Here is a 23,345-nt window from a genome sequence, read left to right on the forward strand (position 1 = left end):
AAGGACCGAAAAGTCCAACAGTTGTGTTAGGCAACTGTGATGTGCATATTGGCGCGGGGGGAAGAGGTTGTAAAAATAAGAGAGGGCAGCACATCGCCTGCGTCGTTAAAAGGTGGATAAGGGACAAGTTGAGTCGCACTTAAAACGCACTCAATTTAGGAGAAAGAGAGAGAGTTGGACGCAGGGAACTTTTCGCTCAGCAAAATTAATGTGACACGCTTTCGACTGGACGCGCAGAACAATTACAGATTGTTTTTAGTAGAGTATAGAGTGTTCAGTGTGTATTGAGGTCTGCGCTTTGTCCAGCTACTCGCGTGTCGCCCAGCGCTAAGGACAGACATTGGTGGCTCGACGTATAAGATAAAACACACACCTATAAGAAACTACTTAGTTCGGTTTTTGTACTTCAAATAAACGCGTGCAGCTTACAATTAGTTATTGTACAATATATGGTACAGTAGTATGTATCGTAAAGTTTACAAATATAGATCAAGAAATGAAAACGAGTAAGAAAAGTTATCTTCGGATGGCCGAAATTGAAATACCCTTGCAGCCAAATACATCTAAATAACAAAAATATAAAACAAACAAAAAAATTATACGATAAATATCTTAGAGGCAAAAAAAAATGTGTTTACGAAAGCCTTAACTTATCGGGAGAAATATTAATTAATTGCCCGATCTAAATAAAAGGGTCCATATCGAAATGTTGAAAAAAAGAGAAAAGTAACAAGCGTTAAAAATTTGATCGATTCTTCCAAAACAATTGGAACAATGCAAAGTTTTATAAAAAAAACTAATAAACGGACATAGCTATTAACATGAAAACTTAGTTAATATTTATATATACGATTGCTTTATTTTATGATCAATCTCTGCAAGAGTATAATAATAAACTAATTCAGCTAAATAATCAAACTTTGACCGTCACCAATATATCGAAATAAGAATAAATAGATTTGGATATTATGAAAAATCCATTAAGTATAGTTTTACGAAAAAACAATTACAAAACGCGGCCATCAAAAACATATTTACAGATGCGTTCATATTAAAGATACGATAGTTCTTGTCAAGTACTTAACTAGTAGTTATGAGTATGTGCGTGTGCGTGTGTGTGTGTGTGTGTGTGTGTAAGTAGCCACCAATTAATTACCGACTTCTGTCTGTCCCGCATTGAGGTACACTCGTCTGAAGCACGCCGTTCTAACATCGCATAACACCACCAGCCCACTGGATCAGGGGAAGGGGCGGGGCATCGGTAAGCGATGCGGCGAAAATGCCAGACCCGAGAGTCCAACATCAATTTTGCGCTAAACTGGCCAAACTAACGGTACAAAACCGTCAAAAGTGGCAGTTTTTTCACTTGTCATTGCTTACGCTTATGCTATATGGTTATAGTTACATATATATATATATATGGAGATATATAGGTATACGATATAGGATATATGAGTTATAAATACAAGTTAGTGTGGTATGGTGTTTGATAGTTAGGGACGTTTGGGGGCGGTGTATGCTAATATTTGACTAGCCTAGGCTAACACTGGGAAAGAGTATTCTGTTCAGACCGATTCTGGAATCATGCCAGAACTCAATTTATATATATATATAGTGTACTACACCCTTTGATTTTCAAGCTACAATAGAAAAACAATGAATTGAGTGAACAACTTAGCAGCTAAATATCTAATTATACGTAGTTATAGATGTGGACTTGAGTAATAGCCACTAATAAAGCCTCAGCCTGATTGTGTTAAACTTTTGTTGCCTAGGAAGCTAAAGTTATGGAGTCTGTGAACCAATGGAAGAGCACTACATTAACGAAGGAACTAACTATGGATTGCTAGATATATAGATCGAAACAAATAGTAAACTATAATGAATGTACTTACTAACAATGTGCGGTATTTAACTGGAAACGTTGAAAGAACTATTTTAATAACTATTGATTTTTGAATGGATTTTGATTTTGATTTAGATTAGTACGATACCATAACCAAGACAAATTATTTAGGATATTATGTTTAAATGATTAATAAAAGAAAATGATGTAGATACCTGATTGTGGGCTGCGCGCATCGCATTGATGCTGACCAAAACGAAACAAAGTGTGTTCAAAACGAAAAACAAATACTTTTTTTTTGTTGTTGAATAAAAATTTGTACATAACTTACGAGTAGTTTTGTCAGCGGCTAACGAGTACGAGTAACGAGTAACGGATAACGGGTAACGAGTAACGAGTGGATGAGAGACGACGGTTTTTTTTTATCTTTTGGTTTTTATGTCACAGGGCGGGGAGGAAAGGGGGCACATAAATGCAGTTATGGGTTACATATATTCATATTGTATAACAGTATGTATAACAGTTGTGGAGCATCGCACATTGGACAATTAACTAAAATAAAAAGCTACGCACAGACAATACAAATTCGCACACAATATTACAATATATGTATTGCTATAATGTATTTAAATAATTGCCCGATTCTTACCCGGGGGGAGCGTACGGTTTCGTTTCTATCTGAGAATAAAGACATGGCAAAAAGGAGAGAGAGAGAGAGAGTGAGTGAGCGAGTATAACAACGTGTACATACGTGTTTTCTTTTGTTATAGGCTATAAATTAGACGGGGCGTACGAATGCTTGAGCCCCAGAGCACTAAATGTAACTAAAAAAATATTTATATAGAAAAAATAATGAAAAGAATGTAAACAAATATACATTATTTATGGTATTATTTTAGTAAATAAGTATTATGTAATTTGCTGGTATTGTACAAATACGGTTACAAATATAACTAGAGAGATAGAGATAGAGAGAGTTATATGAGCGAAAGAGAGTAAGAACTACAGCAACAGTACAGCAAAGAGAACCGCGTGCCAGCAAAGAGAGCGCCAGATGAGAAGCGATGCGATGCAATGCGATTCACTTCGCACTCGTACACAGCGTAGTGTTGTTTAATTGTTACAGTGTTGATTAGTGTTTTGACAAATATGTAGTATGTTGTTATGCAAGAAGGCAGAGAGTGCACATACCAGTTAACCAATTGATGTTAAAAAAAAAAAATATATAGAGTAGAAAAGTTAAGAATTTGGTCAATTACGAAAAGCAAAGTTTGGGTGCATCAACTAGGAGATACTCGTACATATAAAAAGTATTACTACGCATATTGCTGTTAGTGTATCTGTGTGTGTGTGTCAGTGTGTATGTGTGGGTGCAACCTGTGACTGTGTGACGTGTGTGTGTGTGTGTGTGTGTACGTATCTCAAAACTGTTATACATTTAAAAAAGAGCTTTTGGAATTGCGTAGCTTGAGTATGAAAACTTGCTTGCAGTTGTTGTGATTGCTTTTTCTTTGCACTAGTTGTTGTGGTTTTTGTTAATCTGCAGCGGCCACTCCTCTCAATCATGGAACAGCAACGGCAGCGGCAAACCCACCAGCGATGCCTGCGCTTGAGCCTGCGGATGCAGCGCCGGCAATCCGGCCCGCTGAAAACGCACATGCTGTGGATGTGTCTGCGTTGGCGCCTGCAAGAGTCCGGGCGCAGCAGCGGGCAGGCATCATCTGAAACGCGGCTGCATCATCTGCAACATATTCGGATGTCCTGGCAGCATTACGCTCATGCCCGGCATAGGCATCGCGCCAGCAGGCAAGCCGGGATATCCAATTGCCTGCATGGGCAGCAAACCTGCAAGTTTCGAGATTTTAATTCGAGATTCTTTTCACACAAATACCTAAATATATAAATGCGCTAGTATAGCCGGTACACCCGCCTTTGCAAGGGAAACTTTTTCCCATCTCCTTTTTTCACCCACATCTCATAAAAGGGAAACAAAATAAAAAGAGCTTTCATACAAAATTTTCCAACAATTTTCTAGAATCTTAACTTGATGAAACCTGAAGACTCACCTTCTGAGACTTTGACCATCAATTCTGTTTGCATAGATCTTTAAGATCTTTCCACCAAGTTTCCACAAGAAGTTAATAAAGGTCGTCCTTAGTCGGTCAGTCAGTCAATCAATCAGTCAGTCTGACAGTACTCACCTGCTGGCATGCCGGGCAGCGGACCAGGACGCAGCATGTTGCCACCTATCAGGGCGCCGTGAGGTCCAATGGCTACAGTTCCGGGTCGCAGCATGGGCTGCATTAACTGCACATGACCGGGCAATGGCATCTGCAGGTTGTGGACCAGATGGGCGTTGCGTAAAGATACAGAAGAGCATGGAAGAGAGGTAGAATTAAAGGGTTTTAGTTGCATTCTGATGAACGTATTGGGGTGTGTATATCGAAGCCATTGTACACAAAATTAGCTAAGTTGTTATTAATTATGTTTTCTTTTTTTTTTTTTTTGTTTTGTTTTTTTTTTTTGGTTTTCTTGTTGGTATTTAGAATATATTAATAATAAGTTGGTTTTTGCGTACTTATTCTTTAAATGAATAAAATAGATGTGTGTGTGTTGTTGGTGTTGTTGTTGTTGTTGTTGCTGTCGAAACTTTTGCATCGCATTACAATGTTACAATGAGATATATATAGATACATATACATATATATATATATATATATATAGAGAGAGAGAGAGAGACAGATAAAGAGAGCAACTCTTCTCCTTTTACATTGTTTGTGGAAAGCAATTTGCTTTTGTTTTTTGCATTTTAATTAGAAAACTATCGTAATAAATAAATATAAATAAATACATATTTGAAAATAAATACAAATATTATGAAAGAAAATTAAATTGTTGGTTAAAAAAGAAACGTACTTACAATTCGAAAACTGAACTGACGATGATGAGTAGCTATGGGGGAGGCCAGATCGTTACGTTACGATCTCGACCCTAAAAAACACTTTGGCAAAACAATTCTTAAGAGAGTTTCTCTCGCGCGCGCTCTTTCATTTCGCATATGATTTTTGAACGATAGCTTGTATATAGTACAGATAAAAAGCAACTTAAAAAACAAATTATAATAATGATTGTTGGATTTGGATACATACATATTTGTCTTGCGCTACGAAGAGATTTCAACAAAAAAAAAAAAAACAAATCTGTTACTAACCAGGCAGGCAACGTTTGTCGAGTTCAAGTTCCAATACTTTAAGTCTTTCTTTATAGTTAGATATAGTCTTTGTGGTATACTTAGCTATGGAATGGTGGGCGTGGTCGCCATGAGGCGTAATATATGTATAACTGTGTTACACTGTTAGTAATGTAGTTATGGAATAGAGCTGAAGAACTAACGTTTGGATATAATTATTATATAATACAAGTTTTAAAAAAATTGTATATATAAAAAGTATTTAAATGCGAGTTATTATACGAAATTTAGATTTGAAATAAAAATTATGAGCACCAAATTTATTGATCACATGTTTTAAAAATTATTATTCAAATAGTGGGTACCCCTAACTGAAACGAAATTAATTAATTTTAATAAACTTTAAGAAGCAACTTTAAAAAATGATACCACTTATTTGTAAATTAACTATAAGAAGCACCTCTAAAAAGAAATGTAGAAAATAATCAAAAATATTTTAAAAAATATTAAAAGTAAAAGGATATTGAAAATTTCTCTGGTTTTTCAGCTCTATTCCCGGACGGTTAGAAAGATGCGAGCAAAAAAGGACATTTTATAGTTTGACGCTAAAAACGAGTCTAATATTTCGGAAAGATATGAAAATCGCACCATTAAACCAAGTGGAACATTGTGTAGTATAAAAAGCGCAGATGGTACCAGCTCGAGGTGTGTAAAGTGTACATTTTTTGGATAGAACAACCAAAAGTGTTAGTTTAGATGAGATATATATATTCATTTATATATATGTATATATATATGTATATATGGTATGTATAGCGAGATAGAGAGACAGAAGGATGCACGAGCACAGAGGAGACTGTTGCGCTTAGAGGTATAACATAGATGATGAAAAGATGTGTGTTTATAATTTGTGTACGATACGAAGGTATGGAAATACGTTGTACAATTTACAGATAAAAAACATTTAGATAAAATAGATTTGTTGTGTGTGTGTGTATGTTGTGTGTGTGTTTTTTAAATAGATATCAATACATTTAAATATATTATATATTTAATGCTGTGTGTAGTATTTTTTTTTTTTGTGTGGATATGAATTAATCAATCAACCAACCAATCAATCAATCAATCAATTAACCAACCAACGCAGCAACCATTACGACAAGTTCAAAGTAATTTTAATAGAATTAATTATACAAAATGTACTTACATGGCTTGCATAGTTAATAACTCTCAACATTACGTTACGTGACGTTAACGCTTACGTTGACGTTAAACGTTTAACGTTAATGTGCTTGCAAGGCAGTACGTACTATGGAACTTTCATTTGCATTACCATTATCACTATAGATATCATAGTCGATGGGGAACATTTTGGTTGGAATGGTTAGGTGGGTAAATGTATGTAATGTGGGGGTATGTAAGTATGCTTATGTTGTTCGGGATTGGATGGATGGGTGTTTTTTATTTTTTTTTTTTTTTTTTTTTTGTTTTAAATATTATTTTCTTGTGGAAGGAACTTGCTTAGACTACTACGAGTAATACTTGCATAGTAAGTACAGTAATGTACGAGTACGTTTACGAGTATTGTATACATATCATATTATAATGGAATTTTGGCATTTACTTATCTTTCGTAATTCGCATTTGGGGCTACTTTTTTGTTTGTTTTTTTTTTTTTTTTTTTATGAAAAGTGAAGTGTACAAAAATACATACTGTAGTATAGAACTGTTTGTCGGCCCTGCAACTGGCATTTTGTTTATCAACACTCAACTGTACTGCACTGCAATTGTAATGTTAACTTTAATTTTGTTACTGCAACATTAGATTCTTTTCAATTTGATATATGTATAGATTTTTTTTTGTTTTGTTTACTTAGATTATTCATAAATGGTCACTGTGCTAGAGCTCGACTAAGTTTTTAATGTGTGAAGGAAATAGAGGCTTAGGAGGAATACTTAAGAGGTAGATGTTAGGAACAGTTTATGCAGCCCCGACTACCCTAAGCGGATTGTATACGAGCAGAAGCTGATAGCTGTCTGAAATTTTGTCAATGGAATCATATCTTAGAAGATTAAAGAGATCTCCAAAAAAAAGTTGGGAAAGTAAATGAAAATACACACAGATGTAGAATTCGAATTAATAGATAAGTTTGCATGATAATAATAATAAGAAAGTATAAATGTTAACTTGTACAATACTAAAACCCAACAAAAGAATTATTACAATTGTATACATTATTTAAATTTTAAGACAACATATAGGAAGAATATAATCTCCAATATAGACAATTTTCAACAATATATTACCACAGATTATTACATTAGAGAAAAAATTGTTTGGAGTTTAATAGTTTTTAAATAATAAAGAGATCAACTGTAATTGGAGTTATCTTTAAAGGCAAACAGTTTTATAACTATAACAATTGTCGATCAGTTCTCATTCGTATACAACCCTTGTATAAAGCTCAGATTTGAATGACTCATCTATATTTGCGCTTTAAATTAAATGAATTGCAAATGAGCTGTGATGATGATGATGATGAGCTCTACACTGGGGCGGTCAAAAAAAAAAAAAATGGTATATATCGACACGAGCGTGGCTAGACCCGAACATTCTGAATGGTTGGGTATAATAGTTGTCACCCTTTTAGAGAACGAGTTAAAAGTAGTTCTTTTTTTGTTTCTTTGAGAAAATTGAGAGATACAGCATTCAAGGATTTTAGTCAAATTGGAAAAGATGTCGTTGTTGGCAGCGAGCGCTGTACAGAGCGCTGGCCGCAGCTTAACACTTACCATGCCCAGCCCCGCGGCAGCGGCAGCAGCCGCCGCTGCAGCTGCGCCAGGATTGCCTGATTGACGCACCGCCTGGAGTTGTTGCAGCATCACAGCACGATTGAGATCTTCCAGTTGCTTGACCTGTTGCTGCTGCTGTTGTTGGGCCGCCTGTTGTTGTTGTTGTTGCTGCTGCTGCTGCTGTTGGTGTTGCTGTTGTTGCTGGTGTTGCTGTTGTTGCTGCTGATGGTGCTGTTGCTGTGCCTGCTGCTGCTGCTGTTGTTGTTGTTGTTGTTGCTGCTGCTGGTGTTGTTGCTGCTGCGCCTGCGCCTGCGCCTGCTGATGCTGGTGCACAGCGACGGCTTGAGCCACCTGAGCCGCCTGCACCTGGGCCTGCATGTGGTGCGCGTGCGCGGCCTGTACCTGTGCCACCTGAGCAGCCTGTGCGTGCGCGTGCGCCTGCGCCACGGCCACCAGAGCGGCGGTCTGTAAATAAATTTGGGAAGTATTTTGTTTTAAACCAAGCAGAAACTTAAGATTCTCGCTAGGCATTCTGAACTGTGTTCACAGTTCAGCTATATGTATATATCTTTGCAAATTCGAAATGCGCGCTCGCCGCTGCAATATTTTTTTTTTTTTTTTTTTTTTGATTATCTTTTTATTTTTGTGCTATTATTAAAATCTTAAATTGACTTAACTTGGTGTTAAAATTGAAAGCCGCCGTTCAGTTTTGTTGCCATTAATTTGTATGTTTAATTAAAAAATTGTACAGACATATATCATACTATATGCTAAATTGTTAATCTGGTTTTTATGTTGTTTTCTATTCCTTTAATTTTTTTTTTTTTTTTTTTTTTTTTTTTTGTAAAACTCTTTCCGTGTTCCATTGTCGGCCGTTTTCTGTGGTCGTGCACGCATTCTTCGAAATTGCAAAAATAATTGAACCAAAAGTCGCTTCATATGCGATAATAAGAAAAATAAAACTATATAATGTCCAGCGTATAGTTGCGTGGATGTATAATTGGAATTATTAAAATGCGCAACGCGTTAAACACGACACAGTCTCAGTTAATTTTGTAGATCTGCATCTGAATTGTTATGCATATATATATATAAATATATATATGTATATATATATATATATATGTGTGTGTGTGTATTAAATGTTGCAAGTGTTTCGCAATGTCTGTGTGTTTTTGTCTTTTGTACAAGTCCATGTCGGTGTCTGTGCGTCTGCGTCTGCTCATTTATATTGACTATGGTTTCTATAACTATGATAAGAACTCACTTCCTGTGCCTTGGAGATGGCCGTGCTGACAGCGATTGCGTTCGCGGCGGCAGAGCTGCCCGTTGGCGATATGCCGGACAGTGAGGGCGGTGGCGGCGTTGAAGGCATTGATGAGGCAGCGCTGCCTCCGCTTCCACCACCGATGCCACTAATCCCAACAATACCAGCAACACCACTACCATTGTTATTCATGGTTGGACTGTTTTTGGGCGCTGCAGCGGCTGCAACCAATCCGGCAGCTACGCGCGCCTGATACTTGGGCAGTCGTGCGCGCAACTCCTCCAGGCTGGCATCCTCCGCCGGATGCATTATCTTTGTGCTAACAGCGGCTACAACACTGCCACCGCCCCCGCCACTGCTGCTCGCATTGGGCACATTTGGCGGGCGTCCCTGATTGTGTGGATCGGGTGCAAGCGCGGGCGCAGCGTTTGACGCCGCCCCGCCGCCTACACCAGCACTATTGGTGGTTGGTGGAGCACTTATGGTGGCGTTGCTGCAAAATCATAATACATTATACATTATGGCCGCACAAACATCGTATTTATTTAAGCCCAACCTGTATGCCGGAAACGTGGGTTTCTGCTGGGCCATGGCAGCGGCATGTTGCTGCTGCTGTTGTTGCTGATGATGATGCACGGCTGCTGCGGCAGCTGCCGCTGAGGTGGTTGCCATTGCTGCTGGGAATATGGGTCGCGGTGGCATCATGTGCGGCATCATTGGCATCGGGTATGGAGGCAATGGCGGCATATGCTGCATCATGCCCATGCCATACTGACCCAACATATGTGGCGGCATCATATTGGGTGGCATCATCATGGGCGGCGGCACAGACATGGGATCTGCAAGGATACGTGATATATATTTATATGAAGCACTTAAAACGAAAGGCAGTAGCTGATGGAATTGGACTGATTTAACATAGGTTCGGAAGCTACAATTACAAATGGATGCATTTAAATCAAGGCTACAAAACAAACCACGAACTGCAATTCCATTTTTTAACGAGACGTTTCAGTTTAGATCGGAGTATCTCATTTTCTTAGAAAATCGGATTCCAACCCAACCCGTGGTAAGGGAAGATGTTGAACAAGCCCACGGCTAAAGCGTAGGCTCTCTATAAATTCTTTTTTTTTTTACTTTTTGGTTTGCAGCCATTGATTTAAATAATTTTCTGCGTAATTTTGGTGCTTACATTCAACTTTCTTCTTGGCAGCCGGCTCATCATCATCCGAGTCGGATTTGCCGCCATTCTTTTGACGCTCATGATCACGCAAATCCTCCGCTGGAATGCCGTCCATGCCAAATATCTCAATTTCAATGTTGGAGCGATTGGGCAGCGAGTTTGGCACTTTATCCACCGTTTCCTTATGCACCTGCATGCAATGTATGGAGAGGCCCGGACCCGTGTACAGCTTCTTGTGGCATATATGACACTTGAAGTGTTTCGCCTTCTGGTGCTGCACGAGAATTTTCTCATCGTCAAACTCGCGATTGCAGTACCTAAGTTAGTTAGTTAGTTATATGGGTTAAGGAAAGAACAAGATATTTTGAGGTTTTTCGGCGTTGCCGACTCCCACAACAACACTAGTCATTATATAAATGCATATGTGTGTGTGTGTGAGTAGATACAAATTTTTTTAGCGAGGCTCGCAGCGCACACGTAAAGGCGAAACGAGCACTGTAAAATTTTCATTTGATTTATTTGAAAAGGATACCAGCACCAGGGTTTGGAGGCCTTCTTCTTTTTACGACCCATTATATGAACTTTGCTTTAAACACTTGAATAAGACAAGGCGCTCGGTTTAATACTAATAAATTACGACTTTTTTGTACAAAAAAACTATTCTCAAGCGTCGTGTCGGTATCGGTATCGTGAGAAAACAAAATGGAGTGTGCCCTAGAGGTGAAATGCTTACGATGTCATAAATATAATGCGTCATCGATAGTTTGCTGTCACAATCGATTAATTTAGTTTTATAGCTAGGTGTGCTGAGTGTATCAGCATATGAATTTGGCTTATTTACTCTTTACATCTATTGCTAAAGTAATATAATATTACACCAAATTAATATTAATATAATTAATTTTTATGTACAATTTATCGATATATCGCTCGCGATATATCGCCGGCCCTCTGCTGCTAGTATTTTTTAAAGTTCCGATATAACAATCAGAAAAAATACTGACGTACTATCATTAAAAAGTATCGATTGGCGGCACTCAATGTGGCTACGCTGTAACGCCGGCTATCGATATCGATAAATAAACATTGTGCAGGTTTGCGAAACCGGCAAACGATTAAGATAAAATGGCTGATAAAAAGGTAAAAAAGCAATTAAACAATTATAAAGATTATGCATTTAGTTGCTTATCGCTTCCTAGACAGGTGGCAACAACGATGGCAAAGAGAAACGCCGCAAGGAGTCTATTCTGGATCTATCCAAATATCTGGAGAAGCAAATACGCGTCAAATTCGCTGGAGGTCGCGAGGCGTCCGGCATTCTAAAAGGTTACGATGCCCTCCTAAATCTGGTGCTAGACAACACCGTGGAGTATTTGCGTGATTCGGACGAGCCCTACAAACTGACCGAGGACTCAACACGCAGTCTCGGCCTGGTTGTATGCCGCGGCACAGCGCTAGTGCTCATCTGTCCGCAGGACGGCGTCGAAAGCATAGCCAATCCCTTTATCACGCAGTAAAAGGATATGCTGGCTGGGCTTAGGCTAAGGAAAAGTTCGCGTACAAAGGTTTATAAAAATACGTTTTGCAAGCATTTAAATTAATGAAAAATATTTATTTGTTGGCTGGCTCGAGGTCCGTGTTTGTTAAAACAAACAATGAAAAACAATTTTATTCAATTCTCTTCCGATATATTTCGGTTGCACATCGGCAAACCGTCTTCAGGGCACTAACACCAAGATACAAAAAACAATTAACAATTATAATACAATAAATTAAACATTATTTCGAACATTTTACATACATTATTTTACACGTCTGCGCTTTTTGACGTGGAGATTGTTACTGAGGTTGTTTGACTGTTTAAGAGGTGTCTGTACAAGTGAGCGCAATTTTCTGTGTCTGACAGAGTCAACAACTCCCAGATTAGAGAAGAGGAAACATTAGTATCTTTTGACGTAGTATCCTTATTTCCCAGCATACCAATAGAATTAGCACTTGACACAATAAGACAAAAATGGACCAAATTAGAAGAGCACACGAATATACCGAAACAACTATTTATGGACATAGTTAGATTTTGCATACAGGAAAACAGATATTTCAAATACGAAGACAAAATATACACACAACTTAAGGGAATGCCAATGGGATCACCGGCTTCCCCAGTAATCGCAGATATATTAATGGAGGAACTGTTGGACAAGATTACAGATAAATTAAAAATTAAACCAAGACTCTTGACCAAATATGTAGATGACCTTTTTGCCATAACGAACAAAATAGACGTGGAAAATATTCTAAAAGAATTGAATTCCTTCCACAAACAGATAAAATTTACAATGGAATTAGAAAAGGACGGGAAATTACCATTTTTAGACTCTATTGTAAGCAGAATGGACAACACACTCAAAATAAAGTGGTATAGGAAACCCATAGCCTCCGGACGAATACTCAACTTCAATTCAAACCACCCAAAGAGTATGATAATCAATACAGCACTAGGCTGTATGAATAGAATGATGAAAATATCGGACACAATATACCACAAAGAAATTGAACATGAAATCAAAGAACTTTTGACCAAAAATGACTTCCCCCCAAATATAATCAAAACATTATTAAAAAGACGACAAATCGAAAGAAAAAAGCCAACAGAACCTGCTAAAATATACAAATCACTAATATATGTACCACGACTATCAGAACGCCTCACAAACTCAGACTGTTATAACAAACAAGATATAAAAGTAGCACACAAACCGACGAATACATTACAAAAATTCTTCAACAAGATAAAGTCGAAAATCCCGATGATCGAAAAAAGCAACGTCGTTTACCAAATACCATGTGGCGGGGATAACAACAACAAGTGCAATAGTGTCTACATAGGTACAACAAAATCGAAGCTAAAAACAAGGATTAGTCAACATAAATCGGACTTCAAACTAAGACATCAAAATAATATACAGAAAACAGCACTTATGACCCATTGTATAAGAAGCAACCACACACCAAATTTTGATGAAACAACAATCTTACAACAAGAACAACACTATAACAAGCGACACACATTGGAAATGCTACACATAATTAACACACCAACCTACAAACGACTAAACTACAAGACAGACACAGAAAATTGCGCTCACTTGTACAGACACCTCTTAAACAGTCAAACAACCTCAGTAACAATCTCCACGTCAAAAAGCGCAGACGTGTAAAATAATGTATGTAAAATGTTCGAAATAATGTTTAATTTATTGTATTATAATTGTTAATTGTTTTTTGTATCTTGGTGTTAGTGCCCTGAAGACGGTTTGCCGATGTGCAACCGAAATATATCGGAAGAGAATTGAATAAAATTGTTTTTCATTGTTTGTTTTAACAAACACGGACCTCGAGCCAGCCAACAAATAAATATTGAAATATGGAAAGGTCGCCAGAGCCATCAATTAATGAAAAATATGTAACATAAATACAATTTAAAACTAAACAATTGGCTATTCTAGACCAAATTCGTTGCGTATCCAGGGATACTGTGCCGGGCACTCCATGCACGTATAAAAATAGCGATCCTCCTGCAGAACGCGACTGCGCACCTTGCAAACGTTGGGCATCTGGCAGACCTGCTCGTGCGGCTCCAGCTGTTTGGGCTGGCAGTGCCAGGGCTCGAATTGATGCAGCTGATTGCTGGGCGTGGGCTTGCGCATCCATTGTATGGCCTGCTGATTGGTCACAAAGTACACATCCGGCAACTTTTGCATGTCATCCAAAAATTTCTGCAGAAGACGCACTTAAGCACACACATTTACAAGACAGGAACTGAGTTTGATACCCACCAAAAAGGCATTCAAGTAGTCAATCTTCTTGAACCACGTGGAGTGGAAGTATAATCCGAATGGAGCACGATTGCTAAGATAATGACGCTTAAAATTGTACGTGAGCATGCGATACACATCCTCGCCAGTTAAATGCGGCGGACAGCTGTCGACCATGCCGCATGTGTATTCGCCAGCGCCCGCCTCCAGCTGATTCATGACAATCTCCCAAATGCCTGGATAACTGCGCGTCGGACAATTTTGATTGGCACCAAGGCAGCTGTGCGGCATCTTAAAGTCCAGCGTGTACGGCCACAGTGGTGGATTCGAGTGCGGCGCCACCATGGACGCATCATAGACAAAACCAAACTCCTTCATCATGAGAAACTGCCGATTCCAGCCGACGCGCAGGAAGGGTACCCGCATGCCCCGCAACTCCTCCATACGCACACTGGCAAATTTGTTAATAATATTCGCCTGGCCGACCATCTCATCAAACCAATCCTCAATGGTGGCATTCTTGGACCACCAGAGCTCTGGACCACGATGACTGCAAAGAGAAAGAAAATTCAATTGTAGTTGAGATTTCGCAATTAGCTCCAAGACTTACGTCACCGAATGCACGGCAATCTCGTGTCCATCGTTCCAGAGTTTCTGCACATATTGGTAGTTCGTATACGGATGCGAGACATAGAAAGTGCTCCGTATGGGACAACCATTCGGATTGCGTCGATTTGCAGTAAACAGAACTTTGGAGAAGAGCTCCCAGTTGTCATGGTTGACGGCATCATCGAAGGTCAGCAATATCATCTGTGGCACAGTCTGCGCCTGCAGATTACCGGGTATCTGGGTGCCATCCTTGGAGCAGAAGCAATGCGGCAGCTGACACTTGCGCGGATCACATGCACCGGCCGCATTCGGATCATGCTCGACATCGCACCAGCCCTCATCGGAGCCATCCGGACAGTCGACGGAGCCATCGCAAAAGTACTCCTGCGGCAGACAAGTGCCATCCGCACAGCCCAGCTGTGTCTCATCCGCACAGTCGGCCATCTCGAGCAGCGGCTTGGGCGCCGGCGTCTCAGCGCTAATATCACAATTATCCACATTCGCCTTAAAGTCACAAATCTGTCGCACCACATCGAACAGCAGACCCTCGGAGCACTTGAACTCAAATACCTCGCCGTCCAGACACAAGAAATACTTGGCGCACTCGCTGTTCGTCCAAATCTTGTGCACCGGTCGATTGGGATTGCGATAGAAGCGTGCATCGTGCATACAGACAGCGCTTGAGCTGGAGCGTCTATGTCGACTGTGATTGCCACCAGCGCCCGCTGCCCGCTCCGGTTCGTTGGCATTGTCTGCAAAGCAGGTCGTGTGTGAGATAGCTTCATATCTAATTACCGCCAAAACTAATTAATACGTTGACCCAAAAAAAACCAAAGAAAAAACGAGCTGCTCACGTCCACATTTGGCAGGGGGTTTGCCCATTGCCGCAATAATCTTGGCTAGCGCCTAGATCACGCAGCCCATATCAGACCGGCGAGCAGGGGCTACAATGGAGTGCTGCGACTAGGTCCTAAGTTTTAAGCAACGGTTAGATGATATATATGTAAGATGTAAATGCAGGACTAGAATTAATTCATGCCGCCTTAAATTTATAATTAAATTGTAATTATATACTCTTTAGTTTTCGAAACAAGGCATACGTGACGTGACACACTTTACGTGACAAATTTGGACTTCGAAAAATGTACACGCGATTTGATTGTATAATTTTAGATTAACAAAAATATCCATATGAAAGCTAACCAATTCAATGCTCTCTATGCATTCCGTTTATTTATGTGCAGCAAAAGATTTGGGAATGTACGAACTAGAAAAGGAATTAAGTTAGGTTCGGGATCGGTTTATAGGTTAGGTTTTGCTTTGAATCTATTTCTTCTAGCTTAATTATGTAATCTGTAAGCGAAAGCTCTAAGAACAATATTATTTTGCTTGGAAATAGTTTGTTTTTAGCTAGAGTCCAATTTTCTCATATGCAAATCTTCGAGATGCCACATGGGGGCTTTTTATAGATGCTTGGCTACGCCCCTGTATCCAAGCCAATTTTGGTAGCAGCCAGTCAATTGCGTTTGCAACACACACACACATTTAGATACATATACACACGCACAGTTGATTTGGCGGCATAGCTGGAGCAGATCGTAACTCAAGAGATTGGGCAAGCGACGCGTGTGTGTAAAATGCAAGATGCGATCTCAAGATTTGTTACAATTGTGTGTGTGTGTGTGTGCAGATTGCGTGTATAGAAATCAGTGTGTCTGTGTGTGAGGTGGCAGCTGCAGCATTTAGAAAGTAACAGTTAAAGCATTTTTTTTTTTAGTTGCCAAAGCTTGGTTAAACAGCGGGTCAGGAAAATTTTCAGCAACTGTCATTTGGGGTTCAATGCACAGGCGGCTGCCCCCAGTTGATTATGTAACAAACAGATCAACAACTTTCACACCCGAAGCGCGCGCCTGCGCATGCGCATGCCAATGACAACAACAACAGCAACAAAAAAGCAGCTACAACAACAAAACGCACCCAATCAAAGTCAGGTAGTAAATTTGGTGTCAAACAAAAGAGCGAGAGAGCCAGAGAGAGAGAGAGAGAGAGAGCGGTAAATTTACCAATGCTTGTAGCATGCGACGACATAATCGCGAAGATGACCACAAAACCAACAACAATAAGTGCCATCGATTTTTGCATAGCTGTTAATGTGCAGCGCCCATAACGGTTTCGTTTGTGAGCGTCGACCTTGACTGTGAAACCCGTTCGGTTATTTGAATTTCCCTGCGGGCGCAGCATTTTATGCTGATTTCCAGTTCTTTTGTCGGTTTTATTTTTATTTTTATTTTTTTTCAAATGCGAAATTGCAACCGGCGTGTACACAAATTCAAGTTGCGCGTGCGCAGCGACCGCAGCTGCTGAAGATCGAAACAAACTGAAGCCATGGGCGCTGCAGACCAGGCCATATATATCAGAGCTTATATGTATCACAGTTGTAATGCCCGGCGCGGGAGAAAGCTCTCTTTCGTTGAGTTAGTTTTTTTATATGAATACTTTTCCTTCTAATTGTACATGCAATTATTTTAAATAAATAAATAAATAATATACCAGATTTGCATGTTTGTTTTAAAATCAGTGTAAACATAATTATCGAACGGCGCTACTACACGATATTGTTTATATTCTAAATAGAGTGCATAATTTCTTATCGCTTATCGTTAATGCAGCATGACTTTCTCAATTTTCAGCTAAATACTCAAATAAGAGTAGCCTTGCGCCAGTACTCTAATTACGAGCTTACATTTAATTGTAATTGTTTAGTTGCAAGCAGTTTCATCTAGAGTAACAAGCAAAAATATTTCTACATCAATTAACGAATTTGTAATTCAATTTGAATTGTGCATTTAAATTGCAACGAACAAAAACGTTTATTTGCACGGAGGGCTGCCAACTCGCTTTAAACTCGGTGAGTTTTAGTTAACGTAAATGCCGCTAGAGGCATAACTCAGCGCATGCAACCGTGCCGTAGCGTCATATTTTATTTTAGCGCCAGGAGACGCGAACTGTTTTAAGGATTTTAAATAGTTTCTCTCGTTATTGTGACAGAATTTTGTTAGCGAAATGCGACCCAGCCTGGGTACGCCACAGGCTCGCGGCGGCTGTCGCACCAGCGGCGCCGCACGCCTAACACAACAGCAGCAGATGAAGGCCCAGCAGGAGGCCGCGGATGCCGCCGCACTGGACGCTCTCGACGAGGCGCTAATCTTTGACGATGAGGAGGGCGGCACACGCATCGGTGATATATATATACCGCCGCCGGTGCCGCCGCATTGCTCCATGGAGAGCGTCGGGCCGCGTCTGATCATAAAGCGCATTGTCAATTACAATTTCAAGAGTTATGCCGGCGAGGTGGAGCTGGGTCCATTTCATCATTCCTTTACCGCGATTATTGGGCCCAACGGCAGCGGCAAAAGCAATGTAATTGACTCCATGATGTTTGTCTTTGGCTGTCGCGCCAATCGCATTCGTTGCAAGAAACTCTCGACACTGATACACAATTCCAAGGCCCATCCCAATCTGAACAGCTGTTCGGTGGCCGTACACTTCGAGCAGGTGGTGGACAAGGGCGATGGCCAGAGTGAGCCGGTGGCGGGCTCACAGTTCTATGTGCGCCGCACAGCCATGTCGGATAACTCGTCCTATTATCAGATAGACAATCAACGTGCCCAGCTCAAGGATGTGGCCAAGCTGCTGAAGAAGCATCACGTGGACCTGGAGCACAACCGTTTCCTTATACTGCAGGGCGAGGTGGAGTCCATAGCCATGATGAAGACCAAGGGCCAGAACGAGAACGAAACGGGCATGCTGGAGTACCTGGAGGACATAATTGGGACACAGCGCTATATACGGCCGCTGCAGCAGATCAATCAGCGTGTGGATCAGTTAACAGATGACCGCACGGAGAAGCATAATCGCTGCAAGCTGGCTGAGCGTGAAATGAAGGATCTGGAGCAGCCGTTCAATGAGGCCGTTGAGTATTTGCGCAAGGAGAATGAATACATGCGCACCAAGAACTGGGTGACACAGAAGTACATAAGCATTAAGAAACAGAAGCTGGAGGAGTATACCAAGGAGCATGAGCAGTGCAGCGTGGAGCTGAAAACCCATGACGAGGGCACCGATGCCCTGAAAAAGGAGCGTGCCGAAAAGGAGCTAATTGTGCGCAAGGAAATTGAGTGGGTTGCTAGTGCGGCACAGACCGAATCCTTCGACTCATATTTGCCATTTCTATTTGCAGAGCCTACGAGGCGCTGGTCAAGCAGCGCGAGGACATCAAGAAGAAGCTGGTGGGCGCGGAGCGCAGCTACACAGAGGTCCAGAGCGCCATGGAAAACACCAACAAACAGCGCAAAAAGGACAAGACGAATATTGATAAAAATGAGAAGGAGCTCGAAGAGCTGCATAAGTTGCCAGAGAAAAATGCCAAGGAGATCGAAGAATGCCAGCATAAATTGGAGCGCCTGGAAAAGGAGAAGCTCACACTGAACGAGGAGCTGGAGAAGCAGCTGACACTGCTCAAGGAGCAATCCGAGCCGCTAACCGAAAAGCGTCTCAAGTGCAGCGATGAGCTAATTGGACTCAAGGAGGCCGTCAACACGGCACGCGAGGAGCTGCAGGTGCACGAGTCCAAGCTGAAGATACTAAAGCAAGTGGAGACCACCGAAGCGCGCAAATATGAATCACTCAAGAGCTCCTACGAATCGGCACAGCAGAGCCTGCAAAACATGACCACCAAATTGGAGGAGCTTAGCACAAATATGCCGCAGCTGCAGGAGGAGATACGCACCAAGTCTGCGGAGGTGGAAAAGCTGGCCAAGGAGGAGCGCAACCTGGCCATGCAGTGCGGCAAGCTGCGCGAAGAGGTAGCCCTATCCGCTTATAGCTGTTATCATTTGTCTAACAATTGCTCCTTTTCCTTGTCAGATCAACGAGCGCTCTTCCAATATGCAAGCGCAACGTTCCAACGACAAAGTCCTGGACTTTCTGATGCGCATGAAGGCTGAAGGCAAAATTCCGGGCATACTTGGACGCCTGGGTGATTTGGGCGGCATTGATGCCAAGTATGACATAGCCATATCCACGGCCTGCGGACGCCTCGATAATATTGTGACGGACACCTACGACACCGCCACGGCTGCCATCAAGGCTCTCAAGCAGCATAATGTGGGTCGCGCCAATTTTATACCCCTCAATCGCATGGAGCATTGGCGCAGCAAGTCGCATCGCATTAACACGTGAGTTCGAATACTTAACTAGAATTGTTACATTATTGAATATAATAATTTATATATATAAATAGTCCCGAGAATGTGCCGCGTCTTTACGATCTGGTGCAGGTGGAGGATGAACGCGTCAAGACCGCTTTCTATATGGCATTGCACAATACTCTGGTGGCCACGGATCTGGAGCAGGGTTCACGCATTGCCTATGGCCGGGAACGATTTCGTGTGGTCACGCTGCGTGGCGAGATTATCGAGCAGGCGGGCACCATGTCCGGCGGCGGCAATAGACCTGTGCGCGGCAAAATGGGCACCCAGGTGCGCACCAAGACCGCCGAATCTGCAGACAGCTCGCTGATATCGCAACAGGCACTGGAGGATATGCAGGTGCGGGCCGAGGAGCTGCAGACACGCATCAACTACTGCCAGGAGCAGCAGGGGCGCCTGGAGTATGAGATACAAACGCTGCAAAAGAATCTCCAGCGCAGTGAAACGGAACAGAAGCGTCTCACGGTGAGCATCAAATCGCAGGAGCAGCAGATGGCCAGCAGCCTAAAACAGTGCGAGACGCAGCGCAAACGCATGCAGGCCCATACCACAGACGAGGGTGCCGTCCAGGAGCTCGAGGCGCACATAAAACGTGCCGCAGAGCAGCTGCAGCAGCGCGTGGAAAAGGAGCAGGCCATGTCCAGTCAAATCAGCGAAGTGCAGGCTGAATACGATGCGCTGCGCTTGAATACAGTGAAGCCCGTGGAGGCCAAGCTGAAGAAGGCAACCAGCCAGATCGAGAAGCTGGCCAGCAATATACGCAGCCTGAATGTGGCGCTGACCACCGCGGAGCGCAGCATTGAGCGTCTCAAGAATAACAACAATAATCTGCGAGAGAATATTAAAACGGCGGAGGACAAGCTGCGCACCCTCAACGAGGAGCGACAGCAGTGTCAGGAGCGCAAGAATGAGCTGGAGGAGGAAGCGTCTAAGGCCGAGGAGGCCATCGGTAGCGCCAAGTCGCAATCGTCGGACATAAAGAAGGCAATCGATGAGCTGAACAAGCAAGAGAATCAACGTAATCTGGCACGCATTGAGATTGAGACCAAACTGCAGGCGGCTGCAGCCAAGATGAACGAGGTGAAATCGGATATACCGCGTTGGCAGGCGCAGCTGAAGCCGCTCAAGCTGAATGAAATACCCGGCGAAACAGAGCCGCCGGCACCGCTCAAAACGCTCAACGAGGAGGAGCTGCAGGCGAATAATCTGGAGGACATGCAGTACAAGCAGACGCTGCTTGAGGAACAGCTGAAAATTAAGCCTAATTTGGGTTTCATCAAGGAGTTTACGGACAAGCGTTTGGTTTATTTGGATCGCGTGCGCGTTCTCGAGGACATCACCTCGAAACGTAACGAGATGCGCGACAAGTACGAGGAGGTGCGCAAGCGTCGCTATACGGAATTCATGGAGGGATTTAACATAATCACACGCAAGCTAAAAGAAATGTATCGCATGATTACGCTGGGTGGCGATGCTGATCTGGAGCTGGTTGACTCCATGGATCCATTCACCGAGGGCGTACAGTTCACTGTGCGTCCGCCCAAGAAAAGCTGGAAATACATCTCGAATTTGTCTGGCGGAGAGAAAACGCTCTCCTCGCTTGCCTTGGTCTTTGCCTTGCATTATTATAAGCCATCGCCATTGTATTTTATGGACGAGATCGATGCCGCCTTGGACTTCAAAAACGTCTCCATTGTAGGCCATTATATCAAGGTAAGAACTGCTGCTCCTGGCACTAATTGCTCGCGTCTACAACTTGCCTTCTCTTTTAGGAGCGCACCAAGAATGCCCAGTTTATAATTGTTTCGCTGCGCGTGAACATGTTCGAGCTGTCCAACTATCTGGTGGGCATTTACAAGGTGGATGACTGCACAGATTCGGTTACCCTGGTGAATCATCCGCCCGATCCTTTGCCGCCGCCAACCCAGCCACGTATGAATGTCACGCAAATGGAGGATGTTACGCTGCGCCTCGCCGCACCAAACGGCGAGCTGGAGGCAACGCAGCAACAGCTGGAGGCAACGCAGCAACAGCTGCAGGCGGAAATAGAATCTAGAATGTGCGGCCGGGATACAACGTTTGCGCCGCGGCTCGAGAGCACAGCGATCACGCATGTGGTGCAGGAGGAGATTAGTGTCAATGAAGTGGCCGCTGGCGCCAGTGAGATGTCCATTCAAAGTCCGCTAGCCGCCGCAGCGCCCATAAATGCCTAGGAGCCATCTAAAAATAACATAATTAATATTAATAATATCTATACGCATAACTTTAATAAACAGTACAAATCATAATAAACAATAAACTAGACTAGAGGCTGCTCATGATCTTGCTGCAGATGGTGGCCAGCGCTTCGGTGGTCTCGTTGCGCATGGCTGTTATATCCTCGCCGGCATCGCAGGAGCGTGTCACGAGCGGATCGAGCGGCAGTGAGCCGAGCAGCGGCACATCCATTTCGATGCACATGGCCGCTGCGCCACCCGTTTTGGCGGGAAAGATCTCGGAGCTGTTGCCGCAGTGTCCACAGCGGAAGCTGCTCATGTTCTCAATGACGCCCAGGATGGGTATGCGTTGCTTTTTACAGAAATTAATCTCCTTGCGCACGTCCAGCAGCGCCACCTCCTGCGGCGTGGTCACAATAATGGCGTGCAAGGATTCGGGCGCGTTGTCGTCGCGCAAATACGAGACCACGGACAAATGTTCATCCGATGTACCCGGCGGTGTGTCCAGCAAGAGCAAATCCAGATTTCCCCAGTCCACCTCGCTGAGAAACTGTCGTATCATGCCGTTCTTTTTGGGCCCGCGCCATATGACGGCATCATCCACAGAGCCCAGCAGAAAGCCTATGGACATTAGGCACACATTGTCGTCTATGCCCACCGGCGACCAGCCTGAGCCGGATTGATGCACATTCTCGCCCAGGGCGCCCAGCAGACGCGGCTGCGATGGCCCACAAATATCAATGTCCAAGACGCCAAAATTGTTATCGGGATAACTGCGTGCCAAGTAGCGTGTCAGCAGCGTGGTAACCGTACTCTTGCCCACACCTCCCTTACCGGAGAGAATCAGCAGCTTGTGCTTGACATCTTTCATGGCGGCGGCAACCAGCGCCTTGCCGGGATCCTCAAGTTTCTTGCTGGGATCACTGCAAATGCTTTGATTGGGGCAGCCGGCACAGGCGCTGACAAGGCCGGCCTGTTCGCTCTCCACGCCAGGACAGTGCTCGGGCGGCGGTGCTTGCATTTTATATTTTTCAATATCTATTTATGCGTTGTGAAATGGCAATGAAACATAAACCAAGTGCAGTTGATAAAGCGACTGTCGACGTTCTGGGTGAATGCCAAATGACTGGCGCTTTCAAGCAATTCGATCACG

At 42.6% G+C, this 23,345-nt stretch overlaps 5 protein-coding genes across 7 annotated transcripts; 2 read left to right on the plus strand and 3 right to left on the minus strand.

Moving 5' to 3' along the window:
• Positions 1 to 3,437: 3,437 nt before the first annotated feature.
• Positions 3,438 to 10,990, minus strand: BuGZ (Bub3 interacting GLEBS and Zinc finger domain protein). Of its 3 annotated transcripts, XM_070208809.1 has the most exons (7): positions 10,812 to 10,990; positions 10,289 to 10,596; positions 9,653 to 9,935; positions 9,097 to 9,589; positions 7,830 to 8,294; positions 4,048 to 4,177; positions 3,438 to 3,691 (listed from the first exon to the last, which is right to left on the minus strand). In XM_070208809.1, exons 1-7 carry the CDS (start codon positions 10,850 to 10,852, stop codon positions 3,564 to 3,566), a joined length of 1,848 nt encoding a protein of 615 aa, XP_070064910.1. In that variant the 5' UTR covers positions 10,853 to 10,990; the 3' UTR covers positions 3,438 to 3,563. The 3 variants fall into 3 exon arrangements, with proteins under 3 accessions (XP_070064910.1, XP_070064911.1, XP_070064909.1); XM_070208810.1 differs by lacking the exons at positions 3,438 to 3,691; positions 4,048 to 4,177 and adding an exon at positions 6,492 to 6,817 and having other exon boundaries at positions 10,812 to 10,989; XM_070208808.1 differs by lacking the exons at positions 3,438 to 3,691; positions 4,048 to 4,177 and having other exon boundaries at positions 6,492 to 8,294.
• Positions 10,991 to 11,286: 296 nt separating this feature from the next.
• Positions 11,287 to 14,059, plus strand: LSm7 (U6 snRNA-associated Sm-like protein LSm7). The gene is made up of 2 exons (XM_002051953.4): positions 11,287 to 11,419; positions 11,479 to 14,059. The coding sequence occupies exons 1-2, from the start codon at positions 11,405 to 11,407 to the stop codon at positions 11,794 to 11,796; spliced, it is 333 nt and encodes a 110-aa protein (XP_002051989.1). The 5' UTR covers positions 11,287 to 11,404; the 3' UTR covers positions 11,797 to 14,059.
• On the minus strand, positions 13,780 to 17,066 carry ChLD3 (Chitin and LDLR binding deacetylase 3). Its single transcript, XM_002051952.4, has 4 exons — positions 16,770 to 17,066; positions 14,708 to 15,458; positions 14,119 to 14,647; positions 13,780 to 14,058 (listed from the first exon to the last, which is right to left on the minus strand). Exons 1-4 carry the CDS (start codon positions 16,945 to 16,947, stop codon positions 13,780 to 13,782), a joined length of 1,737 nt encoding a protein of 578 aa, XP_002051988.2. The 5' UTR covers positions 16,948 to 17,066.
• A 612-nt stretch (positions 17,067 to 17,678) lies between these two features.
• Positions 17,679 to 22,280, plus strand: glu (structural maintenance of chromosomes 4-like protein gluon). Its single transcript, XM_002051951.4, has 5 exons — positions 17,679 to 18,884; positions 18,947 to 19,571; positions 19,633 to 19,943; positions 20,009 to 21,689; positions 21,749 to 22,280. Exons 1-5 carry the CDS (start codon positions 17,770 to 17,772, stop codon positions 22,187 to 22,189), a joined length of 4,173 nt encoding a protein of 1,390 aa, XP_002051987.1. The 5' UTR covers positions 17,679 to 17,769; the 3' UTR covers positions 22,190 to 22,280.
• Positions 22,212 to 23,309, minus strand: Nubp1 (NUBP iron-sulfur cluster assembly factor 1). Its single transcript, XM_002051950.4, has one exon. It carries the CDS (start codon positions 23,211 to 23,213, stop codon positions 22,281 to 22,283), a length of 933 nt encoding a protein of 310 aa, XP_002051986.1. The 5' UTR covers positions 23,214 to 23,309; the 3' UTR covers positions 22,212 to 22,280.
• Positions 23,310 to 23,345: the final 36 nt, after the last annotated feature.

Source organism: Drosophila virilis, chromosome 4, assembly GCF_030788295.1.
Source record: "Drosophila virilis strain 15010-1051.87 chromosome 4, Dvir_AGI_RSII-ME, whole genome shotgun sequence".
NCBI lineage: Eukaryota > Metazoa > Arthropoda > Insecta > Diptera > Drosophilidae > Drosophila > Drosophila virilis.

Coding starts and splice junctions, on each gene's coding strand:
- glu (XM_002051951.4), top strand. CDS start 17,770: ATGCGACCCAGCCTGGGTACGCCACAGGCTCGCGGCGGCTGTCGCACC. Junction 19,572..19,632: donor GCGGCAAGCTGCGCGAAGAG/GTAGCCCTATCC, acceptor TTTCCTTGTCAG/ATCAACGAGCGCTCTTCCAA. Junction 21,690..21,748: donor TTGTAGGCCATTATATCAAG/GTAAGAACTGCT, acceptor CTTCTCTTTTAG/GAGCGCACCAAGAATGCCCA.
- BuGZ (XM_070208808.1), bottom strand. CDS start 10,852: ATGGGTCGTAAAAAGAAGAAGGCCTCCAAACCCTGGTGCTG. Junction 10,597..10,811: donor GCCTCCAAACCCTGGTGCTG/GTATCCTTTTCA, acceptor TAACTAACTTAG/GTACTGCAATCGCGAGTTTG. Junction 8,295..9,096: donor CCATCTCCAAGGCACAGGAA/GTGAGTTCTTAT, acceptor ATTTATTTACAG/ACCGCCGCTCTGGTGGCCGT.
- ChLD3 (XM_002051952.4), bottom strand. CDS start 16,947: ATGCTGCGCCCGCAGGGAAATTCAAATAACCGAACGGGTTTCACAGTC. Junction 15,459..16,769: donor GTCGCATGCTACAAGCATTG/GTAAATTTACCG, acceptor CCTGCTTTGCAG/ACAATGCCAACGAACCGGAG. Junction 14,648..14,707: donor ATTGCCGTGCATTCGGTGAC/GTAAGTCTTGGA, acceptor TTCTCTTTGCAG/TCATCGTGGTCCAGAGCTCT.
- Nubp1 (XM_002051950.4), bottom strand. CDS start 23,213: ATGCAAGCACCGCCGCCCGAGCACTGTCCTGGCGTGGAGAGCGAACAG.